Source organism: Lemur catta, chromosome 4 (assembly GCF_020740605.2).
Source record: "Lemur catta isolate mLemCat1 chromosome 4, mLemCat1.pri, whole genome shotgun sequence".
Classification (NCBI taxonomy): domain Eukaryota; kingdom Metazoa; phylum Chordata; class Mammalia; order Primates; family Lemuridae; genus Lemur; species Lemur catta.
Window position 1 is genome coordinate 19,447,983 of NC_059131.1, and position 19,712 is coordinate 19,467,694.

Here is a 19,712-nt window from a genome sequence, read left to right on the forward strand (position 1 = left end):
TCTTTAGAAGATGAACCTTCCAGAACTGATAAGAGTAGCAAGCCTGCTGGAACAGGCTGTGTCTGGCAGATTTTTGTCCCTTGGGCCCAGTGTTTCCTTACTCAGTGTCTCTATGAATCTTTCAACTTTTTTTCTCTTGCTGTTGTTCAGGGCGCTAAGGAGGCACTAGATTTGGGTATCACAGGCCCAGAAGGAATCGAGATCAGCCGCCCAGAGGAGGTGAGAAAGACTCTGTGTCCTTTGTCGATATCCTTCATGTAGAGTCACGGAATCTTTTAGGATGGAAGAGACATCAAAGATATAAGTTGTATCCCTTTCTCCACGGGAGAAGTTCCCAGCTGGAAGCTTGCCAGGGAAAGCTCCTCCATGCTGAGACCAGCTTGGCCTTGAGCTTTCTTGGAGGAGACAATTAGGGGGGCCCACACCCACCCATTTGATTCTGATTTCCAGGATCTGGGGGAGGCAGTGTCGGCACACCATCGGTGCTTTGCCCAACACAGAGTCAGGAGACAACAGACAGACTGAAAGGCCTTTAGGCGTGAGAAGGAATTCCAAACCAGGAACCCAGCGTTTCGGGGATGAGGTCCCTTTGCGCACTGAGGAACGCTTTGGACCCTTCCCTCCAGAGACAGGAGACATACGTGTCCATGCTCCCTCCCCCTTACTGCCGAGATGGTCACTAAAGGCCCCGTTCTCCTTCTGCCCCCTGGTTGATTGCGCACAGTTTTGCAGGACGTTGACACAAACTCCCCACAGTCTCCCTGCTAAATAATTCTGCCTTGGAGGGACCACACTGGACAAGTAGTGCCTTCTTGCCCTGTGACCCTGTTGAGACATTCTCTACCATTTGTGGGGAGAAAGCCTTAAATGCGGAGCATTGGTTGGATGTCCGTGAGGGACAAGGAGTTGGATGCAGGATGTGGTGGCACTGCCATCGCTCAGGAACCAAGTTGGCCCACAATGGACCGGCTGGGGAGTCCCACCTACCCCTGCCCTGATCTGTCCCTGTCTGTCAGAGCCCTTGAGCACAGATCCTGTTTTGACACCTCCAAATTGGAGAAAAAGGCCCAACAAGTGCACCGAGGGGGTGCCTGTGAGAGCAGGAGTGGGCAGGCGGTGGCCACAGCATGGGGCTTTCTTTGTTAAGTAACACGAGGGAGACAGCAGGCGTTGGCTGTAGTGGTGGTTACAGCAATAATTATCACCATCATCATCTGTTGGTTAAAGAAGAGGGTCCTGGGGCTACGCCAGGGGAGATTTTGCTCCCCAGGGAACATTTGGCAATGTCTAGAGATATTTTTGGTTGTCCCATCTGGGGGAGGCTCATGCTACTGGCATCTAGTAGGCGAGGAATGCCTCTGAACGTCCCACAGTGCACAGACGACCCCCCAAAAGGATTATCCAACGTAAAGCACCAGTAGTGCCAAGGCTCAGACTCCCTGATCAAGGCTAATTTTCAGCTTGAAATCAGTCACTATTGCTCCTTCTGCAGTTCTGAGGTGGCTGTGCAGAGAATGTACCAGAAAACAGGGAGAGATGTGACTCTGGGTTTTTATTTATTTAATTTTGTTTCATTGTCTTTTAATTAAGCCCTGAGCAGCATCCAGCAAAGATGTGCCTGGCATCTAAGTCCTAGGATTCTCTCTAGGTGTGAGCCAAGGTGGTCAGAGCCTGGCGCTGCTGCCCAGGTCTTGCCCCGAGCCAGCCCCTGTGGGTGCAGATATTCCAGCACTGTCTACACAGTGGGCTCTCAGGCAAGTGTGGGCTTGCTTGGAGGAGATGGTGAAGCTTGGTTTCTCCCTATTGTTTGTTTCTAACAGCTGGAAGCTGAGGCTACTCACCGTGTTATCACCATTGCAAACAGGGTAAGTAGCCCACTGTTCACTCTGGGAGTAGACACCAGCCTCTGCAATGCAATCTCATCCTGCTGTGCGTGCCAGTACCATGCCTGGCCCACAGGACTGTTTGCTGAACCAGCGCTGTTATGCTGACGTTCCAGGGTGCATCCTTCTTGCTGCTAGCGCTCCGTCCCTCCCAGCGCTCTGTCCCTCCCAGCGCTCTGTCCCTCCCAGCTCTCTGTTCCTCCCCACTGAGCTTGCTCCAGTGCAGATGGCTCCCCAGGGAGGGAGGGAAGGTGCAGGGACCACAGAGCCTCATGCAACTGGAACCTGTTTGCTTAAAGAACCATAATTTAAACTTACGCCATTGGGCTGGGCCATTGTTCTCACATGTTTTTCCCTGGTGTGGTTCAGGGTAAAGCCTCTTGAGGGTAGTGAGTGCTGATGGAGTGTGGTGGTGGATCAGGCAAGAGATGTGGCACCGAAGTTCTGGCTTTGGCCTTTACCAAAATATATGCTTTTTGACCACATGCAAGTTCCTCAGCCACTCCGATACACTATTTTATTATATTAATATGAAACTGCAATGATAGTGTAGTAGTCCCCCCTTTTCTGTGGGTGATACGTTCCAAGACCCCCAGTGGAGGCCTGAAACCACAGATAGTACCAAACCCTATATACACAATATACATGCATACCTGTAAGTTTTTCCTACACATGCATACTCATGATAAAGTTTAATTTATAAATCAGCCACAATAAGAGATTAAAAACAATAACTAATAATAAAATACAGTAATTATAACAATATGCCAACATCACTACTCTTGCACTTTGGGGACATTGTTAAGTAAAATAGGGGTTACTTGGACACGAGCACTGGTACCACAACAGTCGATCTGATCACCGAGACAGCTAGTAAGTGACTAACAGGGACCGTGTACAGCGTGGATACGCTGGACAAAGGGAGGCTTCACATCCTGGGCAGAGCGAGGGGGTTGGAACAAGATTTCATCTCACTGCTCAGAACCGTGCACAATTTAACAATTATGAATTACTGATTTCTGGAATTTTCCATTTAATATTTTCAGACCTTGATTGACTGTGGGTAACAGAAACCACGGAAAGAGAAGCCGTGGGTAAGGGGGGAATGCTATGCTGCTTTTCATTGGATTGGTTGCGGGGATCAAAGGAGCAGAGGAAGGGAAAGCACTTTTTTCTTTTTTCTTTTTTTTTTTTTTTGAGACAGAGTCTTGCTCTGTCACCCTGGCTAGAGTGCCCTGGCATCAGCCTAGCTCACAGCAATCTCAAACTCCTGGGCTTCAGCAATCCTCCTGCCTCAGCCTCCCGAGTAGCTGGGACTACTGGCATGTGCCACCATGCCTGACTAATGTTTTTCTATATGTATTTTTAGCTGTCCAGATCATTTCTTTCTATTTTTAGTAGAGACAGGGTCTTGCTCTTGCTCAGGCTGGTCTCGAACTCCTGACCTCGAGCGATCCTCCCACCTCGGCCTCCCAGAGTGCTAGGATTATAGGCATGAGCCACCGCGCCCGGCCGGAAAGCACTTTATATATAATAGAACACTGTACAAAGATCACTTCTCCTTCTAAACCACCATTAAAGGTGCCATTTACTCGGATAATCTGAACTACTTTCTCTAGAGCTGTTGGTTTTCAAAATGTGGTCCCTGGACCAGCAGTACCAACATCACTTGTTAGAAATAGAAACAAATGCAAATTCTCAGGCCCTGCACAAACCCACTGAATCAGCAACTGGGGGTGAAGCCCGGCAACCTGTGTATTAACAAGCCCCCCAATGGTCCTAATGAGCACGGATGCTTGGGAACCTTTCCTCTGGAACGGCCTGGGCTCTCTTGAAAGATGTAAGCAAGAAAGTGTCGTCTTAGGAACAGCCAGGGGAAAACAGAGAGGTTGTAGGTCCAGCTGATCTCAGAATTACTCAGTAAGCTTGTGCTAATAGCATCAAACCTCAGGCCAGTTCCTAAACTCTATGTCCTCCCAATTTGATAAGCAAAGAGGTAACGAGAATAACATTTGGGGAAACAGAGTTTCCTGTTAGCACTTTATAGGTCTGGCAGCTGGACAAGGACATTGTCATGACAATAGTTATTTTATCAATTACTTCCTAATAGAAACTTACCCCAGAATAAGGAAAGACTTGAACAACAAAAAGGCAGCTCCTTGTAGTTTAGTTCAAATGTATGCCCAGAGAAGTTAAGCCATCGACCATGGTTGCACAGCTTAGTAGAGAAAAAGCTAATCAGTCTTAGAATGCAGGTGTTCACTCGCAGGGTCGATCTTGTCTGGCCACACTCTGAACCCTGACCCGCTTATCTTCTGTTCTTCTCCAGGATACGTTCTGTCTACTGATAACCAGCCTTCAGGCTGCAGATGTCATAATTTTAGATGTAGAATATGATACATGACTGTCTCTAGGTCATCACGTTGATGAATAGTAAATTAAAATAGAAAACACAAGCCCTCCTTTTAAATTGCAGTCATGGGTGTTGGATGGGAGAAAATATGAAGTTCAGACTCAACAGTCTGGACCCATCATTGCCCCACACTTGGCCTTGTGGTGGGCGCTGGTGTTGGACGCTGCTCGCTGCCTCCTTGCTTCATGCAGTTGCTCAGCCTGCAGCCATGCTCTGGCTGCCAGCCCTGTATTCCCGGCATAAGATTGTCACCTTGACGGTGGGGTTGAGCCACCCAGGGGAAGGTGCTGTTGCCAGGATTGGTTTTGCTGGGGTTATTTTGGTGCTTGTTGGGTTTATGGGCCGATGCTCCCTACTTCCTGCTGTTTCCTGTGTCTAGACTCACTGTCCGATCTACCTGGTCAACGTGTCCAGCATCTCGGCTGGTGACGTTATCGCAGCTGCTAAGATGCAAGGTGAGTCCTTAGGCTTGGGTGAGCAGTGCACATGATGTGATCGGACTGGGAATGACAAGGTCCACCACCTGTGTACACTCCCTGGCCCTGGCTCCAGGACCTAAGCCAGCCCTTCCCTTTGCTCTACCACCATCTTCCTCAGAACCCCCTACACTAGTCTGGCTAGATCCTGAGCTGTTTCCTCTGCATGTTTGTATGCATAACAACTTCACAGAATTGTCTGTCACCTCTCCTCGGTCTGGTACAATTTTCCAAGTTTTAAACTCACTCATTAATTGGTGTCTTTTTGGCCCCTTAGGTTTTACTAGCGGTTGCCATGGCAAGTCACATAAAATCTTGACCAGATCCACTGGGCCTTTCAGGGGGTGTCTGGGAAGTCCCTGGAAAAAGAACAGTGTGTGGGCCCAGGTTCCCTTTACGCTGGAACCCTGAGTGTGAGCCTGAGGGGCACTTGTATGGCTCCTGTTGCCGGTCGCCTGGCAATTCCTGAAGGCTTTGCAGTTGCTGTAGCCCAGCCCAGGGTGCTGGTGAGGGCCTGGCCATAGGAGACACGAAGTCACGGTCACAAACCTGGGAGCATGAAACAGATGCAAGGGCATCCCAGCCTTCACACCGCGTCCCCCTCTAGATCCCACCCCCTATCTCTCCCCTCACCGAAGCCCCTCGTAGGGTCCCACCAGACTGTTGTCGCAGCCTGCTGACTGGGCTCCCACCTCCTGTCTCCCTGGCCCCCAGCTCTGCTGTGGAGCCCACCCCCAGTGATTCTCTGAAGCTGCTCACAGCACCTGCCTGTTCAGAGAAGAGCCCAGACTGCTCCTTAGCATGGCATTCTCGGCCCTGCGTGCCTGTCCACCCACTAGCAAGCCCGGTCTCCCAGCAGCACCCTGCACACACCATGCTCTAGCCACACCGCACTCCCGGAAGCACCACTCGGTGCTGCCTGGCCGTGGTGCCTGTGCCCTTCTCTTCTCCTTGCGGGGAGTCAGCAGGGGAACAGGGAAGCTCTCTGGGCTTCAGCCCAGCTGTGCTCTCAAATGCCCCAGTGAGCATGGACAAGTCCCTTCCTGTCTCTGATCTCAGCTCCTTCACTGTAAAATGTGAGTCTCAGACCAACCATGTCTCAGGTTCAGTGGCTTCCTGATCATGGTTTTGACGCTTCTTCCAGGGAAAGTTGTCCTGGCCGAGACCACCACGGCACATGCCACACTGACAGGCTTACACTACTACCACCAGGACTGGTCCCACGCTGCCGCCTACGTCACGGTGCCTCCCCTGAGACTGGACACCAACACCTCAACCTACCTCATGAGCCTGCTGGCCAAGTAAGGTTTGAGCAGGACTGCTGTGGCCCCCATGGCACAGCCATTCAGGGAGTGTGTCGATCTTTAAGAAGGTCATAGAGGCCCAAGGAAATAACTCTGACCCAGGATTGATTTCACTGTGCCCACAGGATTATCTTGCTTTTATTGCCTTCCCCAGAGCTCACCAGATAACTGCCATCCTGGTGGGCTTCTGTGACCACTTGATTTGGAGTGAGAACTTCTGAAGTGTAGGAGTAAAGAGCATATACAAAACTGTGAACAGTGGTCATTCAGACTTATAAGGACATGGATGTCTTACTCTAAAGCCCAGTGGGGAGCTGTAGGATGTGGCTTCTGACTTATCCTAGAATATACAGAGTCCTTTCCGTCTCTTCTCTTGACGCCTCTCTCTTTTCGTGCCTCCCACATTTCCTCTCCGTGCTTGTACGTTTTTCGTAGGTTTCTCCCTTCTTTCCTTCCCCTTCTCCCTTTTTCTTCTCCACTTTCTCCCTCTTTCCCCCACCTGCTCTCTCTAGATTTCCTTTCCTCCAGCTCCTCTCTTTCTAACACTGCTTTTTCCCATTCGATCCCAATTTAAAGAAAATGGTTTGATGAACAGTCTATTCGAGTAGACTCAGGAGATGCAACTCGTGTCTATAAGAAAATATGAGCTCCTTCATAGTTATCTACTTTAGGATGTGATTTGTTAGGCTATATTGGAATAAGATGTATCATACAATCCATAGATATAAGGATTTGTCCTTTATTTAAAATCTGACTTCTTAAAGGGACCAGAAATTTTTTTATTTGAACTTGTAAAGTTTTAAAGTACTTGACAAAGCCAGTCGTATTTTAAACTTTAAGCAGTTTGGATGGGTGTTCCTGTCTCCCAGATTCAGGGCAGTGCTGGGAGACCTCAAAAGCCTGGAACGTGATCATATTCACTCACTCCTGCTTAGGGGGCACCTACTTGTGTAGGAGCTTTTCATAAGAAAGTGGGGTACTCAGTAAGACTTGTTGGTTAAAGAATGGGAGCTGAGCCTGTTGTTCTCGGGGTCCCTACCTGCCCCAAGGAGCAAGTGAAACCCATCCATCTCTGGTGGGTTCTGCAGGTCCAGAATGTGGAGGCCCTCGGGGTCTCTAGAACACACCCCTTGCTCTGTGGCAGACTCTCCACAGAGTGTCCGAGAGGGCCCGGAGCAGCCTCTCTGGCCCAGGAAGATACCAGCACAGGAAGAGCTAAGTCATCTGACTGCGGGTTTGGCCAGAGACGCTAGTCATCTGGCAAGAGCTGTGACTGTCGAGTCCTGCCAGGCCCCTGTGGGGACAGCCCGGTGTGTAGCCTGACTGGCTGTCGTCTGAGAGCCTCAAGAATATGCTTCCTCACCAGGTCAAATAATGCCTTCTGCTCCCAGGTTATCCTTCCAAAGCAGGCATCTTAGATGGTGCACACACACTCACAAGGCTGTGGTGCCTCCTACAGACTCAAATGACTCCTCACTGACCCTCAGGGCTCCCACCGTGTGGCCCTGGCAGTTGTGCCCCTCCCACCTGACTCCCCTGCTCCAGCCAGCCCCTCCCTGCCCTCCAAGGGCTCTTCTTCCCAAGGTGGCCCAGTCCTGGCTAAGTGGGCATCCTCTCTCCTCTGCCCCTCGCTGCCTCTGAGCCTGGGCTATAGAGATCTCCGCTCATGGCCAGCTGCCTGCCTCCCTCATTTTGGCAGAGGGTCTGCCTCCATGTGCCCTCTGTCACAGTCCTGCCCTAAGTCTTAGCTAGCTGGGAGCCCCTCCAGGGCCTGGCTGTGCCTTGTCCACCCACAGCCTTAATTCCGTCTGAGGACCACGGTCCCGGACGGCTCGGGGATGAACTGACTGACTTGCATACCACCATTGGTTTATAAGTCTGGCTGCTTTTCTGCCTTGTCCCTCCTTCCCCTTCTGGGCCATTAGAGCCCCCACATCCAAGGAAGGCTTGGGTCTGAGTTGTTTAGCAAAGCTTAACACTGAATTTGTGAATGCTCGTGGCCAGCAGGTGGGGGTCAGGAGCCAGCAAGAGGGAGTCAGCACATGATTCTGTGATGCCGAAACCACCCCCACCGTCTCACTGTAGCTAAACCCTAAGTTCGGTTTTTCTCTGCCCACTATTTTAACTCTTAAAAATTGCCATCCCAAAGGTTCTCACCGAAGTCTCTTGTGACATGGACGGTCTGTACCACACTCCTCACGTTTTGCCATTCTGTAGATGAACAAACAGATTCACGCAGATGAAGGAACTCATTAGAGGTCACGGAGCTACTAGGTGGCAGAGCTGAAATTGGAATCAGCTTTGCCTTGTTCCAAAGCCAAGGCTTTTTCCCTGTGCCTGTTCCCATCCTCTGGGGTCCTGGCCTCTCCTCCCCTTACTGGCCATGTCCTTCTCTCCACCCAGTGACACTCTGAACATTGTGGCATCAGATCACCGGCCTTTCACCACGAAGCAGAAGGCTATGGGCAAGGAGGATTTCACCAAGATCCCACACGGAGTGAGTGGCGTGCAGGACCGCATGAGTGTCATCTGGGAGAGAGGAGTGGTATGTGTTCCAGACCCCTCCCCGCTCTAATCCTAGCCGGAGTTTTCACCCCGCATCCTGTCAAAGAGCCATTCTTAGAAGGGCTGGTTCAAGCCCAGCTTTTTGCTTCACACAAAAACAAAACAAAAAAGGTCTTTTTCCCCTGATTAGAAAGGTAGTAAGACCTATTATAGAAATTTGGAAAATACAAAAAAAGTATTAGAAAAAAATTCCCATAAATCAATGCCTAAAAATTAAGCTACTGTTAACATTTTGGTGTATTTATTTCTAGTTCTATGCATGTACATTATTTTAATAACTGGGTTTATCTTTTTTCTTCATATAACAGTATACCTTGAGTGTCTTCTTAAGTCAGTAAAAATTCTTTTAAAACACTTTTTTTCATGGCTGAATAATATTTCCTCCATGGAAGTACCGTACTTTATTTAATCCTTCTCTGATGTTTGGAACTTTGGGCTGTTTCCAGTTTTTGCCCTTACAAATGATGCTGTAGAGAACCTCTTTGTTCATGAGGGTATGTCAGCATTTCTAATTATTTCCTTAGGACAGATTCTTAGAAGTGGATTCTTGGCCCAGGTGAATATGAATATTTTTAAGTCTCTTGATATATTTTGTGTAATTGCTTTCAAAAAGATGGGGCCTGGGACTTCATTTGAACACCACCCATTCTGCCCATGAATAAGTGTTTTGGGTCTTGATCTATCGTGGATTAGATTCAACACAGAGTATGAGCCCCAAAAAGATTTGAAGTCCTCAAGACTAAGCTCATGAGGGGAAGTCCCCCTGGAAGAGAGTCTCGTGCTTCCATGGGTGGGGCAATAAGATGTTTTTCCAGAGCAGATTATATCACCCTTTGTAGATGCAGGGCAGCACCTGACTCATCCATAGTGGGCACGTGAGCAGAGCTGGTTTTACAAACAGGAGGTAGATTTGCACCAGGTAGGCAGCCTTTTGGAACAAGGGCCCACTCACCGTTGTTGCTAGATAAAAAGAGAAAGGCGGAAGTGAGCACAGGGGACAAGCGTGGTGGCTCATCTGAGTTGGTGGCCACAGCACTGACCTCTTTGGGACCATTATTCTGCCCAACTAAGCTAACAGCCCTCAGGCAGGTGTCAGAGGGGACTGGGGTGTGAGGCACACACTCGGAGCCTGGTTGACTTGATGCTTCCGCCATGTTTCAGGTTGGAGGAAAGATGGACGAGAACCGTTTTGTGGCCGTCACCAGTTCCAACGCGGCTAAGATTCTCAACCTGTATCCCCGCAAGGGCCGCGTCATCCCCGGGGCTGACGCCGATGTGGTGGTGTGGGACCCAGAAGCCACAAAGTAAAATTTGCTGCTAGTGTCCAGGGCTAGAGGGACTTGGGATTTTACAGACCTCCAAAAGCGTATAATCTTTGCACTGCTTCTAGCATAGAGGGTTTGACCCTGGCTTACGCACAGCCGCCTCTCCTCTGTGCACACACGTCTGGTGTCTCAACCTCCTCTTCTGATAAGGACGCCAGTTAGACTGGATTAGGGCCCACCTATATGACTTCATTTTACCTGAATTATCACATTTAAGGCCCCATCTCTATATGTGGTCACATTCTGAGGTACTGGGGGTTGGAAGACTTCAACATAAGAATTTTGAGGGGAACCAATTCAGTCCGTGATAGCCAGCCTTTGGGGGTCGTCCCTTCCCATTGAGCTGCGACAGCTTTATCTCTCCTTAGAGCTTTCTCTCCCGCCATTGCCTCCCCGCCAGGACCATCTCGGCCAGCACCCAGGTGCAGGGAGGAGACTTCAACCTGTATGAGAACATGCGCTGCCATGGCGTGCCGCTGGTCACCATTAGCCGCGGGCGCGTCGTGTACGAGAACGGTGTCTTCATGTGTGCTGAGGGCACCGGCAAGTTCTGTCCCCTGAGGTCCTTCCCAGATACTGTCTACAAGAAGCTGGTCCAGAGAGAGAAGGTAAGGCCAGGGTGGGAGAAGACGTGTGGGACGAGGTTGGCGCCCCTGCTGGGGCTGTTTTAAATGTGTTTAAATGCGACTGTTTTAAATCTCATAGGTGTTGTCACTCTGTTTTTCTCCTGAATTCTGTTGCCATCTATCCAGTGTTGAAAGGACAGTGTGTGGCAGGGAAAGGGAATGCTACAGTCAGAAAATGCTGGTTTCTACTCCCCATCTTTGATTACCAGATAGCATTTTAAATGATCAGGCAAACAGGGAGTCCTGAGTTCCCAGAGGCACAAGAGGGAACTGTGAGTGAGTGAGGGTGACCGCTGTGTTGACCGCTGCGTTCCTCTTGCTGTGCAGGCTTGGGGGTGCCCCTGGAGTTATAGCCACTGCCTGGTTCCCTTCCACTCTTGCTTTAGTAAGGGGTAGTAGAACTGGTGTTTAAAAAGCCATTACCTACCTCATTGGAGTAGCAGGCATATTAACACAAAAGATCCACTCTGTGGCACGCTTTCCACATGTGAAGGCCCAGAGCTTTCAGAGAAACTAAGGCCAACAGTCGAAGCAGTCCAGAGTGGGCCTGCTGTGGGGGAGCGGGCTTGGGCTGTTGGAAGAAAGTGTGACTTCAGTTATTGCACTGTGAAATCCAAAAGCAAACCCAGGGCTCCCACTCAGGTAGGTGGACGGTCAAATCTCCAATAGGCTTCCCAGACATGGACGATGCACAGGAGGCCTCAGCCCTACCCCTGCAGAATGTGCTAGACAGAGCTGGGAGAGCAATGTATTCACCCATAAGAGTATCTGACAAAGGGTGGCTCTGATCAAAGCACATGGAAAATAACAAGTGTTGATGAGGATGTGGAGAAATTGGAGCCCTCATTCACTGCCGGAAGGAATGTAAAATGGTGCAGCCACTTTGGAAAACAGTTGGGCAGTTAAATGTAGAGTTACCATATGACCCAGCAAGTACATTCTCAGGTATATATGCAAGAGAAATGAAAACATATGTCCACACATGTATGAACTTGTGCATGATTGTTCATAGCAGCATTACTCATAAAGGCTAAGAAATGGAAACAACTCAAATGTCCGTCACCTGTTGAGTAGATAGATCATGGTATATCCATACAACAGAATATTCTTCAGCCATAAAAAGAAATGAAGTACAGGCCGGGCGCGGTGGCTCACGCCTGTAATCCTAGCCCTCTGGGAGGCTGAGGCGGGTAGATCGCTCGAGGTCAGGAGTTCGAGACCAGCCTGAGCGAGACCCTGTCTCTGCTAACAATAGAAATAAATTATCTGGACAACTAAAAATATGTATAGAAAAAATTAGCTGGGCATGGTGGCTCATGCCTGTAGTCCCAGCTACTCGGGAGGCTGAGGCAGTAGAATCACTTTAAGCCCAGGAGTTTGAGGTTGCTGTGAGCTAGGCTGACGCCACGGCACTCACTCTAGCCCAGGCAACAAAGTGAGACTCTGTCTCAAAAAAAAAAAAAAAAAAGAAATGAAGTACAGATAAACGCTACATACAACTTGATGAACCTTGAAACATTATGCTTAGTGAAAAACCAGACATAAAAGGCCATATATTGTATGATTCCATTTATATAAAGTGTCTAGAAGAGGCAAATCCATATAAAGTAGATTAGTGGTTGCTTAGGGCTCGGGGGACAGGGGGAGAATGGGGAGTGACTGCTATTAAGTATGAGGTTTCTTTTGGAATTAGACAGTGGTGATGGTGTGAATATACGAAAAACCACTGAATTGTACACTTTAAAATGGTGAATTTTATGGTTATATGAATTTTATCTGAGTTTGAAAAAAAGAATATCTGCCAACAGTCTGTGGCCATCCCAAAATGATACTTTAAGTCCAGAAATAGGGTCAAAAGAGGGCAGAGAAAGTGGTTCAAGCCTCGAAAATCCAGCCTCACAAAAATGTCAGGTAGATAGCAATTCACAGGAGACCACTGCTTGGGCCAGCCACCGTGGGGGACAACAGCTCCAGGACCCGATCAGAAGGAAGCTTCCCCAGAGCTCGTGGCCATTATAAGGAGTGGTTGGAGGAAAAGGCACAGACTGGATGCTTTGCAGCTCACATTGGGTAGGAAATCTACCCACCTGTTCCCAGACGTACTACAAAGGAAAAGCTGCAGTTGTGAAGAGATTCCCGCTCTCTTGTGAATGCAGCACTTCAGCTGACTGCAAGAGAGCCGGAAGTTACTGCATATGTGAGGGCCTGGTTAGACCAGTTAGTCCTTAACTGTCTTTAGTTTAAGGAGCCTGAACTTCCGCCCACTGGGGGTGGTGCTGAACATCTGTTTGGTCTACCCGGCAACCTGCCTACTCTGGGAATAGTGTGTCTGGCCTTTTGAGCAACAGCTTCTTTCCTCCACTTCGACCTTGGGCTGTAGTGAAGCTGCCAATTTCTAATCTTCATCCAGTCAACCATGGGGAGATGTGGGACATGCCACCCAAGCTGGCCCAATCCGAGCACTTCCAGGAAATTTGCTGAAGAAACGGAGGGAGAAAGCCCTTCTTCTGGTGGCGAAGTTGAGGTGATGCTAGCCCAGAAGCTACACAAGCCATCTTCCTGGTGTGGAAAGCCGAGAGCACGGAACCAGGTCATCTGCTCTCCAGTGCCTGTGCTCACGACTTCTAGAAAGAACTCAGGCCCTTGAAGCAGATGGGGTTATTTTTGCAAAACAATATACAAAGTTTGGCAAAGTCAAAAGACGACAGATCCATGGGGAAGGTATTTTATTAAGAACAAGACACAACTTTGGAGAAAGGCTGAGTAAGCCTTGGAATCAGTAATAAATACAATGTTCCCTTCTTTTTGTAGCATCCGGAGGTTGTGAAATGCATTATGGTATTGAACCAGCAAGCTCCAGAGCCAGGCTTGACACCTGGCCCCACTGTTTAGCAGCTGTGCAACCTTGGGCAAGTTGCTTAACCCCTCTGGGCCTCAGCTTCCACCTATGCACATGGGTTAGTGACAACACTTCCCTCATAAAGTCATGTGAGACTTAAATGCATTAACACATGGAAAGTCCTTAGAACAGCACTAGCCCAGAACTGCTTAAGAAATGTTGGCTATTCCTCTCTTCCCCACATCTAAGAGAGGAAAAATAAGGAAATAAGTTGGTAGAAAAAAATTTAGGAAGAACATTCCATATCTGTTGTTTCTCTCAACAAGATTTTCAGTAAGTGTCGAGTAACAAGGAGGTTGAGCCTATGTCCCTGAGGGGTGCTGGTGAGTGGATCGTCTATACTGCTCCTTCGGACACTCCAGCACACTCCACACTCCCTCCTCCTCGCAGCAGCACTGCTTAACATGGCGCAGGGCCGTAAACGACCTCTGCAGTAGTAATGACTGCTGGTACTTCCGTGTTGTATCTGTGTACAGTTCTAGGAGCTTCAAATATATTAGCTCATCTGATCTCACACAACTCTTTGTGTAGGTACTATTATATTATTGTTCCAATAAGGAAATGGCCACAGAAAAGTTAGGTCACTTGCCAAGGTCAATTTACAAGTGGCAGAGTTGGGATTGGAGCCCAGGCAGTATAGGCTCTTGCAGAACATAGGCTCTTAACTTTTCTGCTTTTGTGAGTACAGAATTACCCGGTATACCCCCCCTGCTGCTGGGGGACTCTCCTCTCCAGGTGGGCTACGTTTAGCCTCTGTTCCCACAAAGTTGTCAGGCCGCAGTGAAGGGTGTGGCCTCTTGGGAACCTAAGGGAGGAGATAACATTGCTCTGCGTAGGGGGGTGCTCTGGAAGGTTGAGCACCTCAGGAATCTGCCTGCTACCTGGGTAAGGGTTCCACCCGTGCTGACTGGGAACCAGTGGGTATGTCCTCTCTGTATGTGCACACACGCACGCACACACGCACACTTGCACACACATGCACACACATGCACATGCTATTTAGGAGGTATAAGAAAAGAATTCTCCAGCCTCTGGGCTCAAGGTGTAAGAAGGCTTTGTCGCCTGCAGTTACTTGGGTCCTGAGTAGAGTGGCAGCGTCTACAGTCCTTTTGGCCACCAAGGAGGCTGCAGTCATGTCACTTGGCTCTGACAGTGTTATCCTTTCCCTTTGCTCTTCCTCCATCCCTCACTAGACCTTAAAGGTTAGGGGAGTGGACCGCACACCCTACCTGGGGGATGTCGCTGTTGTTGTGCATCCTGGGAAAAAAGAGATGGGAACGCCACTTGCAGACACTCCTACCCGGCCGGTCACCCGACACGGGGGCATGCGGGACCTTCATGAATCCAGCTTCAGCCTCTCTGGTAAGAGCCGGGGCGTGGCAGGAGGAAGGAGGGGCAGGCAGGGGAGGAAAGGCAGGGGTAGGGGGAGGAAGGGCCCACCCAGGCAGTGGGACTTAGTCCTGCTTTTCCCCTGCATGTCCTCCCTCCCCCAGCCCATGTCCACTGACGAGTGCTGTTTCCAGTATTAGTGGGGACAGGGAGCTCTCCTTGTCCATGGGCACCACCCACTCCAACAGGCCATGGCTCTCCCATGGTTTTTGAGTTCAGATATTTTTGTCCCTTGAAACATCTTGAGGGCCATGCACACAGGGGTGCCCCAGAGGTGATCTGAGCTCAAGAGGGTCAGCCCTGTGTGGTTCATGGGACTGCACCCTGACTCCCCCTGTCACCACCCCCCACAGCCCAAGCCTCACAGCCTCTCTGCAGCGTCCCATCCTGCTGTTCTGTATCCCTGTCCTCCCTCCTGTTCCACACTCAGCTCCACCCCTGCCCTGTGGTCACCTTCTTTTTCACTGGGAATTATATTATATTGACCTCATTAATTTGCAGTAAAATATTTTCTCTCGTGACCTCTGATTCCCAGTTTCTTCTCTTATCTTTCTGTCCCTTGGGTCATGTCCTGGCCCCAGTCCATCCACAGAATCTGAGTTCCTTGGAAATGTCCTATCCCAGTTCTTAATGCCAAGACCTGCTCTTTCCTGCCCCTCCCACCAACACGCCCAGCCCTGGGCTCCTCTAGGTGGTGGCTGTCTGTGCACAGGGATTTTATTATTGTCAACAACACATATCTCAGGTGCTCTGCGGGATTTGAGGGGTGGGGGTCATTCCCTCATAAACGGGGACCCTCAGTGGAGAACAAGCAGAGACCAGGGCCTCAGGCAGCTTCAGTGGAAACTGTCATCACTACTTGGAGGGGTAGAGAGCCTGGGTGTCCCTGAACACAGCTGAGCCGCCTTCAGGACTGGCCAGGAGAGGGACGGAGCATTGGCTCTAAGGCTGGGCTCGAGCAGGCACAGCAGGGGAAGCAGGAGCCAGGTCCATGCACCCGGCGTGTGGAATGTGCTGGGGAGGTGAGACCTGTACACACACCATCCTCAGACGAGAGGCAGAGGCAGAGGCAGAGGGCGAAACCAGGGGCTGCTGCGGGCCCGGGGCCTGCCTGCTGAGCTTCCCCTGTGCCCAGAAGACACGAGGTTCCTGTTGGAGGCGCTGGTAGCCTGGGGGGAGGGGTCCTCTCAGAGCCAATCTCATTGCTGAAATAATGGCCCCCACCCTGAGGGCCGCTGCCACTCCCACCAATGATGGGACTTGAATGCCAGGAGTCAGAAAGGGACCCTTGGATAGAGGCCTTGTTCCTGGAGGCTCAGGCCTTGCCAGCCCCGCAGGAAGGGACTCCCACAGCTGCCTGGACATGGCCGTCCCTGCAGCAGCAAGACCCCAGAGCCGTGGGGCCCTCGCTGGCCAGTGGCCTCTTCTGTTCCCACACAAGAGCCAGGACTGGGCAGAAGGCCCCTCAGACACAGCAACCCCTCCACTGCAGATCTTGTCTGTTATCCATGGGAAAGGCTGAGGAGTGTCCCACTGTGCCCTCCAGGTCACCAGACCCTCCCTTTCTTACTAAGTTTTGGGGTTTCAAGATGTGGGGCCTTTCAGATACGGTTCTTTGATTTTCTAAAACAACAGAGCACCCTCCCTTTTTTCTGTCTTTCTTACTCACTGAGGTCCACGTACCAGGGCCCGCAGGCTAACAGGCTGGTGCAGGGCCTGCATGCGTGGCGAGAGGCCGTGTGCCAGGCTGGGGAGCAGTGAAGTTGGCATAGTGGGGCAGTTAATAACGTAGGCTCTGAATCAGTGAAACCTGGGTTCAAATCCAGGCTCTAGCACTTACACACTGTAACACAGGGCAACTGACTTAAGCCCCTGAGCCTCAGTTTCCTCATCTGTAAAATGGGATGGCATTCTGAGGACTAAATTAGATAACACACACACAGGGCTTAACTCAGCCCCTGCACATAGTGAGCCCCCAGCAGATGATGGCTGTGGTTTGTCACCCAGGCCCAAGAACCCGCTCACCCTCTGTGCTTCCTTCCCTGCAGGTTCCCAGATCGATGACCATGTTCCAAAGCGAGCTTCGGCTCGGATCCTCGCTCCCCCCGGAGGCAGGTCAAGTGGCATTTGGTAAAGGCACTGCCCAGCCCCCCACGTGAGGATGCACCACTGCCGCCAGCCCGCGCACCCTCGGCCACAGCTGCAGGGGGCAGGAGAGGCTGGGCTGGGCAGCACACCACCTGAGGGGGGCCCCAGGACCCCGGGAGCCCTCCCATGTCTGAAATGTGATTCACTGTGCTTCGAGCCAACCCTAACAGGCACTTTGAGATGTGTTCCTCCTGCTTGGTCCTTTCCTGCCTTGGCCTCGGCGGGCTTTTCTGGGGCCCAGGAAGCCCACACTATGCACAGAGCCCACTGCATAGAGCCCTGGCCAGCCCCTCCTCTCACGCTGCCTCCATGCGCTGGCTTTGGGAAAGCCCAGACTTTAGTGCCCTGCCCCCTGGCTGACCTGCCGGTTGTCCAGAGCACTTTAGCAGAGTGTTTGAAAAGTCAAGGCCTCCTCCCCCACTCCCTTAGGCCCCGTGGTGACATTTCCCAAGTCAGACAGGCGTCAGCTTCCCAGCCATGCCCAGGACTTCCCGTCCTCCCGACTCACCTCTGGCCTTGTGTGGGTGCGGTTGGGACACCCTGGGTGTGGGTGTGGTTGGGACACCCTGTGCCCTTTGCCAGCCTCCTCCACTCCCCACCCACGCCCTCTGGGAGTCACAGGCCCAGAAGGGTAGCTGGGTGGGGCGCAAGGCTGGTGCCAGGCGCGTGTAAATGGTTTTGTTTTGCACGTTTGGTTTGCGCAGTGGTTTGGTTTGACTTGTTTGTGCATCCTGTGAAAAATAACGGTGCTTCGTGTCACTAGCATAGAATAGCAACAGGAGTAGATGTGGTCCTTAGGAGATGCTGCACTCGACACCAACCAGACAGCACAGGGCAGAGACGGTGGGGGCTGCCTCACGGGCCCCTCTTCTCCCCACCTGGGGTCCTCCGGGCTGCCAGAGGCCCCGGCCCAGGCCTTTCCCCTCCCCTTCCCTCCCAGTCTAGGTCCCCACATTCCGAGAGGGTGCCTGGCATGCCAGCCCTGGAGATGCTGGCCCTACAGGCAGCAGGGTGACCTTGCCTGTCTCTGTCCTTGGTCACTCCCAGCACTAACACCCCCCCTACACACACACACGCAAACACACACACAACTTCCTGTAGCTCCCCCCTTCTGGACAGAGGCCCAGCGCTCCTCTCCTCCGTGTGATTGGCAAGAGGCCTCATGCCTGCTGAGAGAGGGGGAGTGGGAGAGGGGCTCACCAGACACCAGGGAGGGAGACTCCAGGCCCGCGGAGCCCGGCTGCAGAACCCGCATTGTTGCACAGGTGCTGTGGTCTCCTGCAGTCAGCTCCACGCCCTCACCGGCTGTGGCCTCAGCTCCTCCCACGTCCAGTTGGGCCCTACCTGCCCCTGTACCTCCACTGATGTTTCCATGGAAACACTAGAGGCTAGGTGATCTCCATCCACCCCAAGTGATCAGCCGCCTCCCCTTATTAGGCCTTGCCTGCCCCTCGGGAAGTGATTTCATGTTGCACATATGGTTTGAGCACCCCAGGCTTGCATGAGACTCCTGGACTCTTGACTGATGGTCATACCCTGCACATTTCTATAGTGCTTTCCCTGTTTTCAGACCACGTTCTTATATGGCCTCTCACTTGGCCCTCATGACGATGGAGCATGTGTGATTCTTCCCATTTTACAGATGAGGAAACTGAAGCCCACAAAATTTAGGCCCTCTGACCCCAGAAGCATCCGTGCTGTCTGCCCCCACTGTGGAGAGGCGGCACGGGGTGACATCTATTGTAGATCCTACCTGAGGATTTAACCAACTAGAAGACTTACCTCCCTGGTAGGCCTTCTGCTTTTGCACAGGTAGATAGATTTTTCAACATCTTTGTTGTAAACAAACTAATGCATATTCTTTGTTCGAGCCAAGACTAGTCCCATGTTGGGGGCTTGCCACGTGGTTTGAGCTGCATCCACACCCTCACTTCTCCCTTCACTTCCACTTTCCTCACTCAGGGGCTGAGAGGACAGAGGTGGTAACCCAGGGAACAGAGACAGGGAAGGGGCTCATGGCAGGTGGCAGCCATGGGGACAGGAGGTAGGGACTCAGGCTTGGGAAAGCTACCATGGATGAGAGAAACTGTGATGCTGACTCCTGGTGCAGTGCACATCACTTTTATCCCTTTCATCCCTCGCTGAGTCATGAGCCTTGGGCAGATGCCAAAGAGCCAAGCAGTGGTGGTGGCCATCTGGGCAGAGTGTCCCTGCTTGGGCCAAGACAGCTTTACCTTCCCTGAGTGCCTCCACCCAAGAGATGCGTGATCGTGGCGCTGGGAGACCACATCTTGGAGTGGTCCTCTGTAGACCTTGCATTTCATCCACCCCTAGCCCTTACATAGACCCTACCCTCACCCAGGAGCTTCTAGATGGAAATCAGGAGGTTCAAGGAGCCAAGTGAGCGGCCATCCCCCACCACCCACTCCGTGCCCCGTGCAGAGCTCCAGCCAGCTCCATCACCAGCTCCGTCACTGCCTCCTGGTTGGAATAAAAAGGGTCTCTGGTTGCACTGAATGCAGCTCTCAAACTGGTCTTGTACTTGCTGAATAAATACTGTTGTTCTTGCCTTAGCTGCTCTCTAGGTTTGTGGGGTTAAGTTGCCAGAAAATTGTGCTACTGTGTGTGCGTGTGTGTGCGTGTGCGTAGTGCTAGGAGTCCACAGTAGGTCTCTGTCAAGCCAG

General features: G+C 51.3%; 1 protein-coding gene across 1 annotated transcript in view; it reads left to right on the forward strand.

Moving 5' to 3' along the window:
- Window positions 1-19,601, forward strand: part of DPYSL5 (dihydropyrimidinase like 5) — an 82,659-nt gene extending 63,058 nt beyond the window's left edge. The window contains exons 5-13 of the mRNA XM_045549220.1: window positions 151-219; window positions 1,821-1,865; window positions 4,676-4,751; window positions 5,917-6,073; window positions 8,480-8,621; window positions 9,803-9,945; window positions 10,367-10,574; window positions 14,685-14,853; window positions 16,929-19,601. Of these exons, the coding sequence (XP_045405176.1) occupies window positions 151-219; window positions 1,821-1,865; window positions 4,676-4,751; window positions 5,917-6,073; window positions 8,480-8,621; window positions 9,803-9,945; window positions 10,367-10,574; window positions 14,685-14,853; window positions 16,929-17,014 (1,095 nt within the window). The 3' untranslated portion in view covers window positions 17,015-19,601. The remainder of the gene's footprint in view (window positions 1-150; window positions 220-1,820; window positions 1,866-4,675; window positions 4,752-5,916; window positions 6,074-8,479; window positions 8,622-9,802; window positions 9,946-10,366; window positions 10,575-14,684; window positions 14,854-16,928) is intronic.
- Window positions 19,602-19,712: the final 111 nt, after the last annotated feature.